The following is a 15,874-nucleotide window of genomic DNA, read 5'->3' on the forward strand; positions in this document are numbered from 1 at the left end:
AGCTCCTGAATCGAATTCCTACGGTTCAAGGAGCTGGGAATCTAGAGAGAAGTCAGAGAAAACCTTTAGGGCAAGGGTTTTAGAGAGAGAAAGGAAAAGAGTTCAGGAAAGTGAAAAAGAACTCTGAGAAGCCATTTCTAAGGTTAAGCTGACCTTAGGCTGATGGGCTTAGCTGCCCCACATAAGGCCCAATGACCCCTTGTTCATTTACTGCCCTTACAAAAAACATGACGTAATTTCCTCCCATTTAATTACATCCACAGTTTCATAATTATTGTAAAGTTTCATAATTATTGTAATAAAAAACAGATGATATTTTTGGAAATAACTATGTTACGTACTATATTCCCGGTTATTCAAAATGATATATTATCTAACTATTATATTTGTAGGCTTTTCATTTTCTGAAATTTCCCATAGGATGATATTATTCACAAACTTCCTTTCCCACAACTCCATATGTAATATTTCCTCCCCATTAAGAAAATCAGCTTTTTCTTGCAATAATACCCAATTCGCCAAGTTACCATTTTCTAAAATTATTCAATAAAAATTTATCATGTATAATAAAACTGTTAATTTAATTATATAAAAGAAGTTTAAAGGTTTATATTATCAAACTGCTTATATTCTCAATAGACAATAAACTATATTTTAGTTTTTTTTCTTTCAAAAAATAGAATCATTTATTGCTATTAAAGGTAGAAATTAAAAGCATATTGAACTGAAGTCCAATTTTGTTGGCATAAAATATATTTTAGTTAAATAAAAATGATAAAAAAAATTGATTGTAATATGGAAGTGTCAGAATAATGTATTCGAGGGGGGCACGCACGAAGGAAGAGAAACAGGCGTTAGCATTCTCCAGCATGCAAAACATGTGTCCCTGGCTCCTTCCATTACGCACCATTGCTTCGAATACGCACATAAATAACAAGAGGAAGTTGGCATCAGAGGAAGAAAACGTCGCACTCGCATCATTCGCACACAGAATATCAGAACATTGCACACACTCAGAGTTAGTCAATGGCGAATTTGCCACAATCAATCTCAATTAGTGGTGCGTCCTTTGGAGCTTCTTCTGTCTCTGCAACGAAGGATCGAAGAATGGCGTCTGTGGAACATCTCGTCCTCGAACTCAGCAATCCTGATCTCCGAGAAAACGCACTCCATGAACTCTCCAAGGTATGCTCTATCGATTTTCCTCTTTCGATTTCATATGTCCTTTCAGTGGAACTGTTCCAACCACTCCAAACGCCGCGCTCCCTGGCGTGTCGAAAATGAAACCTCTCGCTAGGGATTTTGTTTTCTCTGGTTCTAAACATGATCTTCCGTTATATTCATATACTAAGCATGTGTAATGTACAGATTATACTGTAGTTATCTGTCTCTATCTCTATCTCATGCATGTATTCATGTGACGTCGTTTCAGGACTTTTACGGTTTAACTGATAATTTTATTTTTTTCTTCTTCTTGTGTATATTAGAAGAGAGAGTTGTTTCAGGATCTTGCTCCATTACTGTGGAATTCTTTTGGTACTATGGCAGCACTTTTGCAGGTATGCCCTGAGTGAGTTGCATCAGCATTACGTATTCCTTATCACTTGGCTTTCTTTTGCTTTATTCTTTCACGTATTTTATATTTTATAGCATTGGAGTTTGTTAGACCTTATTACTTGTAACTTTGGAGTTTTGAGAATGAGGTTATAAATGGTGAACGGCCAAAATTCCATCACATAAGCATGTCTCTGTTGCCTGTGACACGGTCCTAGAGGACCTCGCTTCACAAATTGCCTGCGACGGAGAGAACCAAAAACTCCTTATAGTATAACCGTTTTTTGACAGCATTGAATCATCATTATTCTCGAGTATGTTCGAATAGTTTTCTGCTTTCTAAAATTTGTTTCATACTGTTCATCTTGGGATTTCTTTATTGTTAAGATTGCTTTATAAAATGATCCTGTCAATATTTTGTGTTAAGGGTCATTACTACATGAAAGCTGTAAAGTTAAACAAATATGCTTTTAGAATGTGAATTATATAAATCTTAATTCTCAATTATGATTGAAGCTAACATATTTTGGTTGATGAATTGCTGTTGAGTAGTGTATAATTGTTTTAAAAAACGTTTTTTAAAACAAAGTGAGAAGAGCATCAAAATGTTCTTATTTTTTACTTTTTTTTTCTGAATGAAATAATGCTCTTTATCGCTCACCACTAACTAGGATTTTTGTTATATTTTTATTCTCTTATTTTCTTCCAGGAAATAGTTTCAATATACCCTGTTATTTCCCCGCCAAACCTTACTCCAGCACAATCAAACCGAGTCTGCAATGCTCTTGCCCTTCTTCAGGTAAGAATTGAGATTATCATGTCCTATCAAATTTTATATCTGAAATTCAACAGATAGACACATTTAATAAGCCCCAAATATTTTTCTTAGCTCTGAAAAGTTATTGGTTTGGAAATGTGTCCAGCCACATATAATATACTCTGTCTGGTCTTTAGCTCCTTTTCTTCAAAGCATTCTCACGAACGCATCTCTTTTACCCCAATGGATTTCTTACAGTGTGTGGCGTCTCACCTTGATACAAGGATGCAATTCCTCAACGGTAATGATGTATATTTTAATTCGTCTGAAGGACTGGGAATTTCTGTCTGCTATTCTGATTATCATTTTAGCATTATTTTAGTGATGGAACAAGTAGTATGTTTTTATTTTACCATTTGTTTAGTATGAGGATAATTTTTTTTGTGAAAGTTATCTTAAAGAGTTTTTTAAAGTGAGCTGGTTTGAACCCAAAAGAAGAGTTTTTTGGCCAAGTACCAAGGGGAAAGAGTACTCGAGTCTAGAACCAGTAGGAACAGAGCATGGGAGGAGGGTTAGAATCCAAGTTCATGAGCTCAGTCGTTGCCACACTTGATATTAACTACATCACCCAAATGGATAAGAAATGTGAATTTCTCACGTCTAGGCTAGAGAAGACATGTACAATGAAGTGGCTGCTAGAGTGAGGATTCCTAGAGATGGGACTAAAAACTTTCTTATAGGGATAGGGTTAGTTAAGACTCAGCCTAAATTCCTTACTTATGATTTAAAATCATGTTAAACATCATTATGAAACATTGACATCCCCACTATCCCAACTATGTTAACATCTTATAGTCTCACTAACCACGTGCTACCACCTGAAAAATCTATACAAGAAAGAAAAAAAAAAGAATACAAAGAGCATGAGGGGACCAAACTATACGCATGCAAAGAATAAACAGCCTCCAAGTAGCTATCAAATCCCAGAGGCTTAAACGATTTCTATAAAAGTAAAATCGAACACTGGAAGTTAAAGAATCAAACCAAAGAAAATACAATCTATTAACAAGACCAATGTTAGCAAAACCATCAACTCATCTGTTACCCTCATGAATGATGTGAGAGACTTTAAAATACATATTTTTGCAGGTGTTAAGAGCTTTCTACTAGCAAGCTTCCAACCTCTATGACAAACCAAAGAGGAGTTACATTCAAGCCAGACAAATCTGTGATTGTTAGCTTTAGAAATCTCTATTGCAACAATGCAGCCATCAACTCAGCCTAAATAGAAAGCTTGATGCCCAGATAGGCAGTAAATCCTCCAATCCAACAAACTCTCCTCTACTGCCTTTGAAAACACCGCCATTTGCAGCATGACCCGGAATAGCCCCTGGAAGCACCGTCAACATTAACCTTTAACTAGCTAAAATCATGCATAAACCAATCAACTTGTTTAATTCTATTACCTTTGGAATTTCAAATCTGAACATTGAAAAGCTTCAAAATGTAAATGCTGCTATATAATTATGCATAGATTTAGAAGATTTTTTACCTGCCATCTGAACATTCCATTCAACCAAATGAAGCACCGACTGAAAGTGGATAGGTTTTCTAAGTCTCATGATTTCTAACTTTCTAAATGATCCAAATAACAAAGGTGATTGTAGCAAGCCTAATTCACAAATGATAGGGCTAGCTCTTTCAGACATATTATCATTACTAACATAGGAGCAAGAGAAATTAGGAAAAAAAAAATTTAACCAGGCCCCAAGATTCTGAGCAAAAATGCACTCGAAGAAAAGATGAATCAGACTTTCCTCATGAAGGTTGCATAAATACAACTGGAACATAAGCTAATGCCTCTTATCTAACAATGCTTATCAAACAATAAAAAATTATGCAACAACTTCCAAATAACTAAAGATTTAGCTGATGGAATGATATTGGACTAGATAATATTCCACCAAGAATGGTAAAGAGAACTGGTGCCAATAAAGGCATGAGTTGTCTTCATATTAAGTAAACCAGACCTGTCCATCGTCCAAACAGGTTCATCAATCTTATCAATAATACATGCAGCATTGATGTTACCAATATCTCCAATATTGCTTAAAGAAATTGGAATGTATCAAGCAATGCCATTCCAAGCATCACAAACCTTACAGAAATCCTTGTTAATCTAAATTCTTATGTGCATACAAGCAAAAAGAATTATCCCTAGCTGTATACTCTTTTTACAGATCATATAATAATGATTGAAAAACCATGGGAAGGAATTAAACTGTAAGCCCGAGCGTTAAAGAAAGACTTTGGAAACAAAAACTTTCACTTAAGTAAGAGTAAGACAAAGTATATGCATCACAATTTTAGTAAGAGAATTGGAATTAAATATGGGAAAACATGTCACACCACAAGCTTTTAAAATTAAATATTTGGAATTCATAATACAAAATTATGGAGAAATTAGGGAGGATGTTTGCTAGAAAATTGGGTATTATGATGTCCTTGATTTGCACATCAAGTAGTATGGAATGCCCAATGAAATTTTTAAGTGCTGGTTCAGCACCTTGACATGAGATGGGAGGGTTTTCAAGTTTTTGAGTATTCCTCAGTTATTATAGTTTGCCATTGATGTCTCAAAAGTTGTGAAGTGTTAGTCACCAAGGCATAAGCTCTACCATAGTATATTGGCTATTATGGATCCTATATATAGAGGATTAAATGTTTTCTGGATTATTTAACTGTTTTGTTTACCTTCAACAATAAGTTTTAAGGGAGGGTCCTCCCAGTAATTTTGTGCCTATCACTGTCACACCTTTGGTATAGGTGTGTTGACTAAAACAGAGAAAGTCATTGGGGTCATCTGTAATTGCAAAGTACCTAGCATGTAGACGACTTCAGCGAATAATAAGGCTTTCGTTTGTATTGATGTCATTCCCGGACCTTTTGCTTTCGTTTGTATTGATGTCATTCCCGGACCTTTTGCTTTCGTACAGTATATGTTCAATAAATGCTAAATGATTGATGATATCTTATCATCTCCAAGTCATATTTTCCCCTTTTTTTTCTCTCTAATTAAATTTATATTTTTTATTTAAAACTGTCATAGGATGTTGTAAAAACAACCAATTACTAAACAATTAAAATTTCATAAATAATGTTGAACTATAAAATTTATTGAATGATGGTTAGACAATATATATTCTGAAAAGTTAGGTATAAAACAGAATCATGTGGTTAAATTTTAAATTCAACTAGCTCTCTCTTAATATTGCCCATCTTGTCATAGGACTTTTACTTTTTCTTGCTAGAAAATGAAGCTTCTCTGTCACGCAGTTTATAGGTCATACCACTTGCTCTTAGTAGTCAGTCATCCTTCTTTTACTGCCAATATACTGTCACATAAATCTACGGACAGAAACTTTTGGGGTGAGTCGGAAGACATGTAGGATTTTTTATTTTATTTTTGTTCATTTACATGTGAAGAGATTGCATCGACATCATATCTATTCAGCAGGGTTTTTGCCCATTAAAAGTAACACTTGAAGAAAAAATATATTAGTCTGTTCACTCTTTACACTTACCTTGTCTCGCCTGCAGCTCATATACCTCTTTATCTGTATCCCTTCCTTAATACAACAAGTAAGTCCAGGCCATTTGAGTATTTGAGGCTTACCAGTCTAGGAGTCATTGGTGCCTTGGTAAAGGTACTGCCGTACTACCTCCTTGTTGATTTTGTTGTTGGATACGCTATATGGGAAGAATTTATACAACATTCATGCTGAAAAGAAAACAATTGCAATCAGTAAAAGTATTGCCACAAAAAACCCTGCCATATAAAAGTATCAACTGCAATCACCTCAATTAATGCCTTCTCTGGAAACAGTATTAACTAATTATTGATTATTGTAAATTTGTGACAAACAGCTAGACGTGTATATAGTTTAGTTGCCACAAATAGTTAGTTGCTTTAGTCTTATAATGGTCATGTCTATTTTCAGTTATTTCTGTTAACTTTCCTGTGAACACACAAACCCACTCGTTAGGATGTGTTTATCACTACTTTCTGAGAATAAAATATTCCAACTATTTTAAGGCCTTCGCAATATTGTTGATAATTTATCTCTTGTGAGATGAAAATATTGCTTTTTTTGGTTACCACATGTACATTTGTACTCTTTTGTCATGTATTTGATTTCCTTTCCGTTGATATTTCATCAGGTTGATGATACAGAAGTTATAAGTTTTCTTCTTTCAACAGAGATTATTCCGCTGTGCTTGCGCAGTATGGAAATGGGCAGTGAATTATCAAAAACGGTTAAGTTTACTGATCTTGTTTTTAACCAGTGTGGTCTGCCAAAATATTTTGTTTGGATGAATTGAAATTGACTTCTTTTTCCTTATTTATTTTTCTGAGCTATTTGGTTGTGTGATGAACACGTGAGTCTGTGAGGTCTGTTCCAATACGTGCTACATAGGAAGTGAACTATAGGCCCTTTATTCTTGGTTGTCACGGGAAGGTTGATACTCTTTTTGACATATTTGATTGTATCAAAATGCATCCAGTATTTGCATGGGTTGAAATACCGTTCTTTATACTCGAGATTTTCACCCTTGTATTTACTTGATCGTGTTCGGTAAATGCTAAGTCACATGTTTGTTTTTGCCCTTATCTCGTGATCCTCTTCTACGCCTATCAAACAATTGTATATTGGAAAATTTGTGTATAATGAAATCTCCTTTACTACAGGTTGCAACCTTTATAGTCCAAAAAATTCTGCTGGACGAAATTGGTTTGAAATATATTTGCACTACAGCAGAACGCTTTTATGCAGTAGGTCGAGTTTTGGGAAACATGGTGGCAACTCTTGTTGAGCAACCGTCATGCCGTCTTTTGAAGCATATCATTCGTTGCTATCTTCGCCTGTCAGATAATCAGAGGTTTTAAATAATACTCCAGTTTTCTAAGTGCTCCTCCTGCCTTGCCCCTTTTCGTTCTCTTCCCAAGTTTCTAATAAAGCTTTGGTCATTTCAAAACAGTGCTTGCGAAGCTTTAAGAACCTGTCTCCCAGACATGTTAAGAGACGCTACATTCAGTAGTTGCCTTCGTGTAAGTGATAGTAGAAAAGTTTTACTTAATCAACATGATTAGAGTGATTTGATTTAGTAAATTGAAGATTAAAAGGATGATATTTAAAAACTAAAGCTTGCTTTCTTCTTCAAATTTCTTAGATAGAGATTTCTCTCATCCTTATGAAGAGATTATGATTCATAGTTTTAGATGGGTTGTATTTTATATTGGTTTTGTTTCATGTATGCAGGAGGACCCAACAGCAAGGCGGTGGCTACAGCAGTTGCTTCACAATATCGGAGTCAATCGAGTTCCTACACTTCAAGGTGGAGGAGGATTTGATCATATGATGGTGTCGTGAGAACAGAGACCTTGACTTGTTGCTTTACTATCATTCTGAAATTTTCTAACTTGCTGTGAGCGAACATTAAATGGCATTTTCAGATGAGCATGCACTAAGAATGGAAATTGATACGGAAGGATCTACCTTTTCCGCTTGATGTAAACAGGTCAGCATCTAATCTGACAATTACATGGGTAGATCACATGAGAGCAAGGACATGGACAAATTAATCATTAATTTTTCTTGTATTTTTAATAACATAGTACGTACTAATTCTCTCATTAAAATTACTTTTTGTTTATCTTATAATATTAATTTAAGAGTTTGAATATATATAATGAATATTCGATCAACTATAAATTTTAAAATCTTAATAAATTCAGTATTATATTCTTTTATTAAATATTTATAAAATTCTTTAACAAATTTCCTTAAGATAATATTTATACTAAAGCATTTAAAAGTTTTGGTTAAAAAATTAGAGTTCAAATCATAAAAATAGTTTAGATTTTGGCAAATTATTTTTCAATTTCAGTAACATTTTTCACTATTCAGTTCAACATTTCTTAATACTCTTTTCTTAGTGATTCTAAAATATTTTATCAATTTTCTTTTTGTAAAATTATTTATTTGGTCACTATAGTTGAATAAATTTACCATTCAGATCCTACACAAGAAAACTTTATCTTTTAGTTTCTATGACTTTGAATAGTATGGACTGAAGAGAGACCAAAAGTGGTATCCACAAAAATTATGAAGGTATTTGCCAGAACTAAATATTCAGATTCATGATTCATTGCGAACGTCCAATTATAAAAAAGATGACCAAACTGAAATTCCAAACGAATTGCTAAGCATCAAACAGGCCGTTTTTAAATGATTAAACAATAACATATTGCAATAGGAGATGACGCTAAACAATAACAGATTACAAAAGGAGATGACGCTGAGAAAATGCAATAGGAGATGGGAGTCACCCCCAAAAAAATTACAACACCGCTCCTCTCAGATTACACCTCAAATAAGGCCATAAGCATCATTGAAGCAGCAGAGTTTTGTGAATCCTTCACTCTAGATTTTTCACAACCAGATATTTGAAGAATCCGATCTTCTATAGTTATCTGCACAGAACAAATAAATCTTTTTTCATGAGAGGGACCCGAATCCTTTTCAATCCTGTAAACCATTGAGAATAAATAACTAAATTAGTAAAAGTTTCACACATAAAAGTTAATATTACCCTTTTAATAATCCATCTTAAAAAAATACCTGTATATTGGTTTAGACCATTTTTTACTCTCACAATATTCGTGTAGTCTATGTTTAGCTGCATCAACAGTTATCTTCCCATCTTCGTCAGTACAAAAATTTAATTGTATCTCACGGTTGGAAGATTTTATACTTGTGGGAGGAGTAACCAGTGATGTTAATGTATCCAAAGCAATCTTGGCAGCTTCAAGTTTGGCGAGATCCTTTTGGGCGGACGAAGCAGACGCTATAAACTTTCCATCAACAAAAACATTAGCTATACTAGCTGTTTTGGTTCGCACATGTTTAAACTCAACACGCTTCCCCCTTTTCTGGCATATTTCAAATAATGTCGACACTGGTTGAGGTTGTTGCTCCAAATCACCAGGTGTCACTATGGGCTCCAAAATTCTTCTAAAATACTGTCAAAATCATAATCACAATCCACAAATAAGCTTTTCATCATCTTGAATTTTACAAAACATCTAAAATACTGCAATAGTTACTGATTTTAAATGCAACTTGAAAGAATTTGAAATCACCATCCCTGCATTGCTGTCTTGAGCAAAAGGAAAATCTCATCCAAAAATAATTCTTTCTCAATTTTTCATCACCATGAATTGATTCAAAACAGCAAAAATAATGCAAAACCTCATCATATATAATCACCTTCGAAACCTCAGATTGCAATTTCAAAACTCAAAAGAAATTGCCATCATTCACTATCATCTAAGAAAAATCAATGCAAAGCCCCGATAGAACCTTAACACAAAGACCGCGAAACATAAAACCTTAGCAAAAGACCGTCAAACATAAAACCTTAATACGAACCTTCCATAGTTTCTCCAGGTCGCATCCCACGTCAACGTATATAGCTCCTGCGATCGACTCGACGATATCAGCGAGGATCTTAGGCGCCTTAACAGATCCACCGTGCGACACAACGGAAGGATTCTCCAGGGAAACTGCCTCCGCAAAACGCTCGACCTGGTCCATGAGGGGCTGAGCGTGGTGGCGGACGAAGACGTGGAGACCGTAGCGAACGGCAACGCGTGCCAGCTTCTCGGTACTGATGTTGGCGGCACGGAGGATAGACAGACGGCCAGGATCGAGCTTGGGGTAGGCGAGAAAGAGGTAGTTGCTGATTGCGAGACTGATAATGGGGTCTCCGATGAACTCAAGACGCTCGTAAGAAACACCTTCGGTGAAAGATGAATGAGTGAGAGCTTCCTCTAGAAGCTTCCCATTTTTGAATCTGTAGCATAAGATTCTCTCTACCTCTGCCACTGATGCTTCCATCTCTCTCTGATTTCTTTCAACCCTTTTTCACTTTTCAGGTGAACTCAGAATCTTATGCTTTCTCACTGCATGTGTCTCTCTCCGTTTAAACTCGGCCCTGTCAATCACTTTTATAACGGTATTAAAGGACATGCATGTTCCTTTTAAATAAACGAATATTATAAAAAAAATATTTTACATATCTTATAAAACATTTAGGAAGAGCAATTGAGGAGATCGGAAAAGAATTTAAAGATAATTTTTTTTTGTTGTTTATTTGAGTAATTTTGAAGGTAAGTATTCAGTTGATTTGGAAGTAAATTTTTTTAATTTGTTACATCAATTAAATTCTACACTAATTCTTATAAATTTTAAATTCACTCTCACTTACTTTCAAATCCACTCAAATAAACAATAATAAAATTTATTTTTAAATTCTCTCAAATTCTCTCAATCGTTCTCTTCCAAATTCATAAAAATGAACAAAGTCTTAGTTCATTAAGATTTAAAATTATATTTATTGTATTATAAATTTATTTATTTTGCATGTTATGAAACCTTTTATTTGATTAAGATTTATAAAAAATATATTCTTTTGATACACCTAAATTTTTATATTTCATTTGATACAATTTTTCTCTACTTTTTACTCTTTTCTGTCTTTCTTTAAAAAAATATAAAATAATACACTTTTTATAATCACTTTTTCTCTACTTTTTATTCTCTTATGTCTTTCTTGAAAAATATGAAATAATACGATAATCATTTTATCTTTATATTATGTGTAAAATGAATGTAAAAAAAAATGTAATCTCTTAAAAAAATAGTTTATAAAATATATTTTGGTAAGAATCCAAAACTGTATATAAACATATATATAAAAATAATGGTAAACATGTACATTAAATTGAAATAATAGAAATATAAATTTAATGTTATTAAAATAATATTAATATAACAGTTCATATTATTAAAGTGGTATTAATATAATATTTAATAAAGTACATATTTCATTGATATTATATGATAGTTATATAATATATGTATTACATTATCTTTTTTTCAAGATATTGATGAGGGTGTTCAGGAGTGCTGGGAGATGCAATAAATATAATTTATTCAATTTAAATCAAATACTTTCAAAGTCACAATAGGATAGACTGAGGATTGAAGATAATTCAACTCATTCATCATATACTATTTTTTATTTTAATTTATTGTTTTTTACATTTATAAAAGATAAAATTTAAGAAAATTTACATATATTAAATATTTTTACTGTCCTATCTTTTTTATCAAATATTTCTTAGAATAAATATTTTACTAAAATGGTGCAGAATCATATTACAAATAACAACAGTCACACAATAAGTTATAAAAAAAATTGTTGGTGCATAGAAAGATTGAAAATAAAGTTAAAAAAAGAACACTATTACCACAATTATATTTAACTGAAACTTTTTAGAAAAAATAAAAAATTATATAATTGTTGTAACAATTAATTTTAACTACCTAAAGATATTATAATATTGATAAACAAAGTAGATTATTCAACCTATAAAATATAATATTAATTCAGTTATTAAAAGAATAACCATAATAATAAAATATATTTAAAGTAATTATGAAAAACTATCGTAACAGAAGATACTTCACAATATTATCATCTTCTATTATAAATATTTTAACAGGTCTCATTTGTTTATACAAGATGATTTTTATAAAAGAAACAAACATACAAAGAATATCAAAAAAAACAAAGACTGGTGTATAAAAGAGTTTTCATAAAACAAATATAAAGATATTATCATACATCACTCATTCATAAAAACAATCATATCACATATAAATACTCATATTAGACTCAATTATACATATGTATTAATTTCAGGCTCTGGTGTGTTATATACTTGTAGGGCATCTATTGCTCTACAAAGTCATGGTCAATGAGTTTCATCCTAACTCACACAAAATTAGTTCGTTAACATCTTTAGACAAGATAAAGCCCCTAGATCAAGACATCTTTCATCTCTCACCACATATTCCACCCTTTTTTACTTGAGATTGAATAGTTATTAGAACGACATGATAACTCTCATTACTAAATCCACATATCAATAAATACATTAAAGAAATGTCACTATAATCTTCCCACAAGATCCCTAAAATTACATCAAATACATACAATGCTCATATTCATCATCATCACAATTTCATACATCATTATTCGCATGCAGATTTATCCATAAATCTATCAACCATTTTCACATAAACATCATAAACCAATTGTCATTTTAACATCACATGGTCCTAGTTTAAACATACCAAAAGAGTACCTATAAACTAGTATTAACTCTATTAATTTCATTCAACAAGAACATCTACTTGTTTAACGAGTAATGCTAAAGACCCACTCGTCCAATGACTAGATACACCCAATGAAATTATCACTAGAACTCACAAACTTAATTTTCTCCAAAAGTCACCCAGCGAGAGTTGTCTTCCAACTACTACCATGTTAGTGAACTCTTTGACTTTGGCTTCATTCAACGAGTATATCCTCGCTCAACAACAACTAAGTTAGAAGCTCTCTGACTTTAGCTTCTCTCAACGAGTATATTCTTGTTCAACGAGTTACATAATTCTCCAAAACATAATTATGCATATTTATGTCATTTTAGCTCTATAAATTCGGTTCAACAACAATCACAAATGCCAAAACTTACTAAATTTCATATTATACAATCTTCACTAACTCAACAATTTCATGTGCAACACTAATAAGAGAACAATTTTACATTTCAACATACAATCAATTCAGGTAATTCAAGAACCTAACCACAATTCAACTAGTCACACTTATTATACAGATAAATCATTCAATTAATTCACCACACAATCATAAAATTATAGAAATTTCAAATATCTATAACTTAAAAATAGTGCAATTAAATTCTCTTACTTGATCTATAGCTCACAAGATCCTAATAAGTGAAACTCATTCCAAACTGCAGGATGTTATATCTATAAATAGAAACATCACATAAACGATAAGGACATTCAGTTATTATCACTGATAAGTAGAAATTCATATAAATGACTAAAAAGACGTGTGCAAGTAGAAGAAGACTCACATGTAACATATAACAGAAAAACTAAGAAAAATGACTGAAACTCAACTTACACAATTAACTGATAGATACAAATTGAATAATTCGCAATAAGAATTTGATATATTCTTCTATGAGATGAACAAAGAGAAAGAACTCTCACATAACTCTATAAACGTGGTTTTTAAGGAAATTGTGTTCTAAAATAATGAAAATCATTTTTAACAAAACTATATTTATATTAAAATAATCGAATCTCATTATTTTTAAATCATTATCGTGTAATGTAATTTTTATGTTTGCAAGCTTTTTAAAGAATTTATTGAAAATAAAAATAATGTAAAATTAAAAACATTTTATTAACTAAATCAAATATAAGAACAAATAATAAATTGTCACCTTGTGGACCTCTCCTAAAAAAACCCTATTAATAAATAACTATTAAATTCCAAACAATTCAGAAACAGAAACTTAATGCTGTGCAAAATCACATTTCCCAAAGAATACATTAATTGGGTAGAGAATTCCTCCCATATCTCTCTCTATATTGATTGACTTTTATTGAAGGTTCTTCGTCTCTTACCAAAGGCAAGAACTTTTTCTATTTCTGTTAGCCCACACTTTATGTTGTTACCTCGTGATACTAAAAATCTCATATAAGTATTGGGACATTTTAGGATATGAATTGGTTCAAATATCCAAAACAAATACCACTCCAACATATAAACTCATCAATACTACTGTAAAGAAACCTGATTTTTAGTCATGCTACTATAATTAAAAATGAAACATTAAATAAATCACTCATCTTGAATTTTTAAGAGTTAATTCATAATTTTCTCATGTATTTCAAATTTACAAAGTGTTTCATGTAAAAGTAAATAAATTAAAAAAAATAATAAGCAATAAAAAAATGTAGATGGGGATTTATACCAATTTGAATAAAGTTGATTTGTACACAGAATATTAATATACTCAACCTTATATATATTGCAATTATATTACACAAACTAAAATATAATATGAATCGGAACCGATTTAATAATTCTCAAAAGATATTATCCTTATATAACAACTTAATCCACATAATATGTTTTACATGATGTAAACAAAAATCACACAAAAAAGTTATAAAAAAATATCTTTTTATTTTGTGCACCAAAATATTGAAATTAAAGCAAAGAATAGTAACAGTACCACATATATAGTCTTTATCCAAAACTTTCTAAAAAGATATAAGTTTTTTTAAGTGTTTCTTCATACTATAAAAGAATTAAAATCATGAAACATTTCATGAGAGAAAAATTGAAATATATATTTATCAAAATCATTTTAAAAATAAAATAATCTAATATGTTTATAGATTTCTTTTATCAGCAAAAACAAATATAATTAAATGAGATAATTGAGTTATTCATGCTCTTACATAACAAATATAAAAAAATAATTATCACATCATAGACAAAAAGAATTGGAACGTTCAATAATCAGACTTATCAATACTGGACAACATATACTGTTTCGATTCGCCACAAAACCGAGAGAGTGTAGGTCAGGATCTGAAAAGGTGTCAAGCAGAAAGTCAATTTTGCATTAAATTTTTCAGAGTACTAGACATCGATTAATATTTTAACCGAGGTAGTAGGCTAGGATCTGAAAAGGTGTCAGGCAAAAAAGTCGGTTCTACAAGAAGGTGGTTGGATTTTTTAGAGTGTTATACACCGGTTGATATTTTAACCGATGTAATATAGTTTATAAGTTTGATTAAACTACAATAATGTCACCGTATTCTAATAAATTTTGATTTCTCTTAAACTGAGTTCTTTCGTGTGAGTTTAAATATTGTTTTTTTTATTAGTGAAGACTATACTATATTTTTTTTTTCTTGTCACTTAGGGTTCTTATCCCATTCCTAGTCTCCGCACTTTTTATGACTACCTTCTACCTCTCAGGCTAAAGATAAACTGTGTATATATATATTCACGTCATTCACCATTCATGGTAGATATTTTCATAATTAATTTCTAATTTGTATTTAGAAAGAGTTTCTTGTAAACATAAATAAATTGAAAAAACAGAAAGAAGTAAAAAAAAAAAAGAATGTAGTAATTATACCAATTTGAATCTAGTTGATTTTGTACACACAATATTAATATAACCTTATAAATATTTTACTATTTACAAATTTTAATCATACTACAGATACCAAAATATAATATATGAATACAAATCCCTTTAATAATTCTCAAAAGATATATTATCCATGTGTAACAACTTAATTCACATAATACATTTTACATTATGTATACAAAAATCACACAAAATGATATAAAAAAAATATCATTTTTTTCACTGAAAGATTGAAATCAAAGCAAAGAATCAATATTACCACATTTAAAACAATAAAACAACTTAGGATTGGACAAAAACACATTTTCAAGGAAATTATTAATTGACCAGAGAATTATTTCACCAATATATCCCGATGAAGGGTCATTTAATTTACGAATATA

The 15,874-nt window shown here is 31.4% G+C and overlaps 2 protein-coding genes across 3 annotated transcripts; one reads left to right on the top strand and one right to left on the bottom strand.

Moving 5' to 3' along the window:
- The first annotated feature begins 838 nt into the window (after positions 1-838).
- Positions 839-7,989, top strand: LOC108337489 (uncharacterized). The gene is made up of 9 exons (XM_052879941.1): positions 839-1,185; positions 1,488-1,559; positions 2,264-2,353; positions 2,570-2,612; positions 5,912-6,018; positions 6,533-6,628; positions 7,062-7,252; positions 7,352-7,421; positions 7,633-7,989. The coding sequence occupies exons 1-9, from the start codon at positions 1,027-1,029 to the stop codon at positions 7,741-7,743; spliced, it is 939 nt and encodes a 312-aa protein (XP_052735901.1). The 5' UTR covers positions 839-1,026; the 3' UTR covers positions 7,744-7,989.
- Positions 7,990-8,504: 515 nt separating this feature from the next.
- On the bottom strand, positions 8,505-10,368 carry LOC108337605 (ribonuclease 3-like protein 2). Of its 2 annotated transcripts, none has more exons than XM_017574164.2 (3): positions 9,805-10,368; positions 8,995-9,395; positions 8,505-8,901 (listed from the first exon to the last, which is right to left on the bottom strand). In XM_017574164.2, exons 1-3 carry the CDS (start codon positions 10,270-10,272, stop codon positions 8,736-8,738), a joined length of 1,035 nt encoding a protein of 344 aa, XP_017429653.1. In that variant the 5' UTR covers positions 10,273-10,368; the 3' UTR covers positions 8,505-8,735. The 2 variants fall into 2 exon arrangements, with proteins under 2 accessions (XP_017429653.1, XP_052735900.1); XM_052879940.1 differs by having other exon boundaries at positions 8,760-8,846.
- Positions 10,369-15,874: the final 5,506 nt, after the last annotated feature.

Source organism: Vigna angularis, chromosome 7, assembly GCF_016808095.1.
Source record: "Vigna angularis cultivar LongXiaoDou No.4 chromosome 7, ASM1680809v1, whole genome shotgun sequence".
NCBI lineage: Eukaryota > Viridiplantae > Streptophyta > Magnoliopsida > Fabales > Fabaceae > Vigna > Vigna angularis.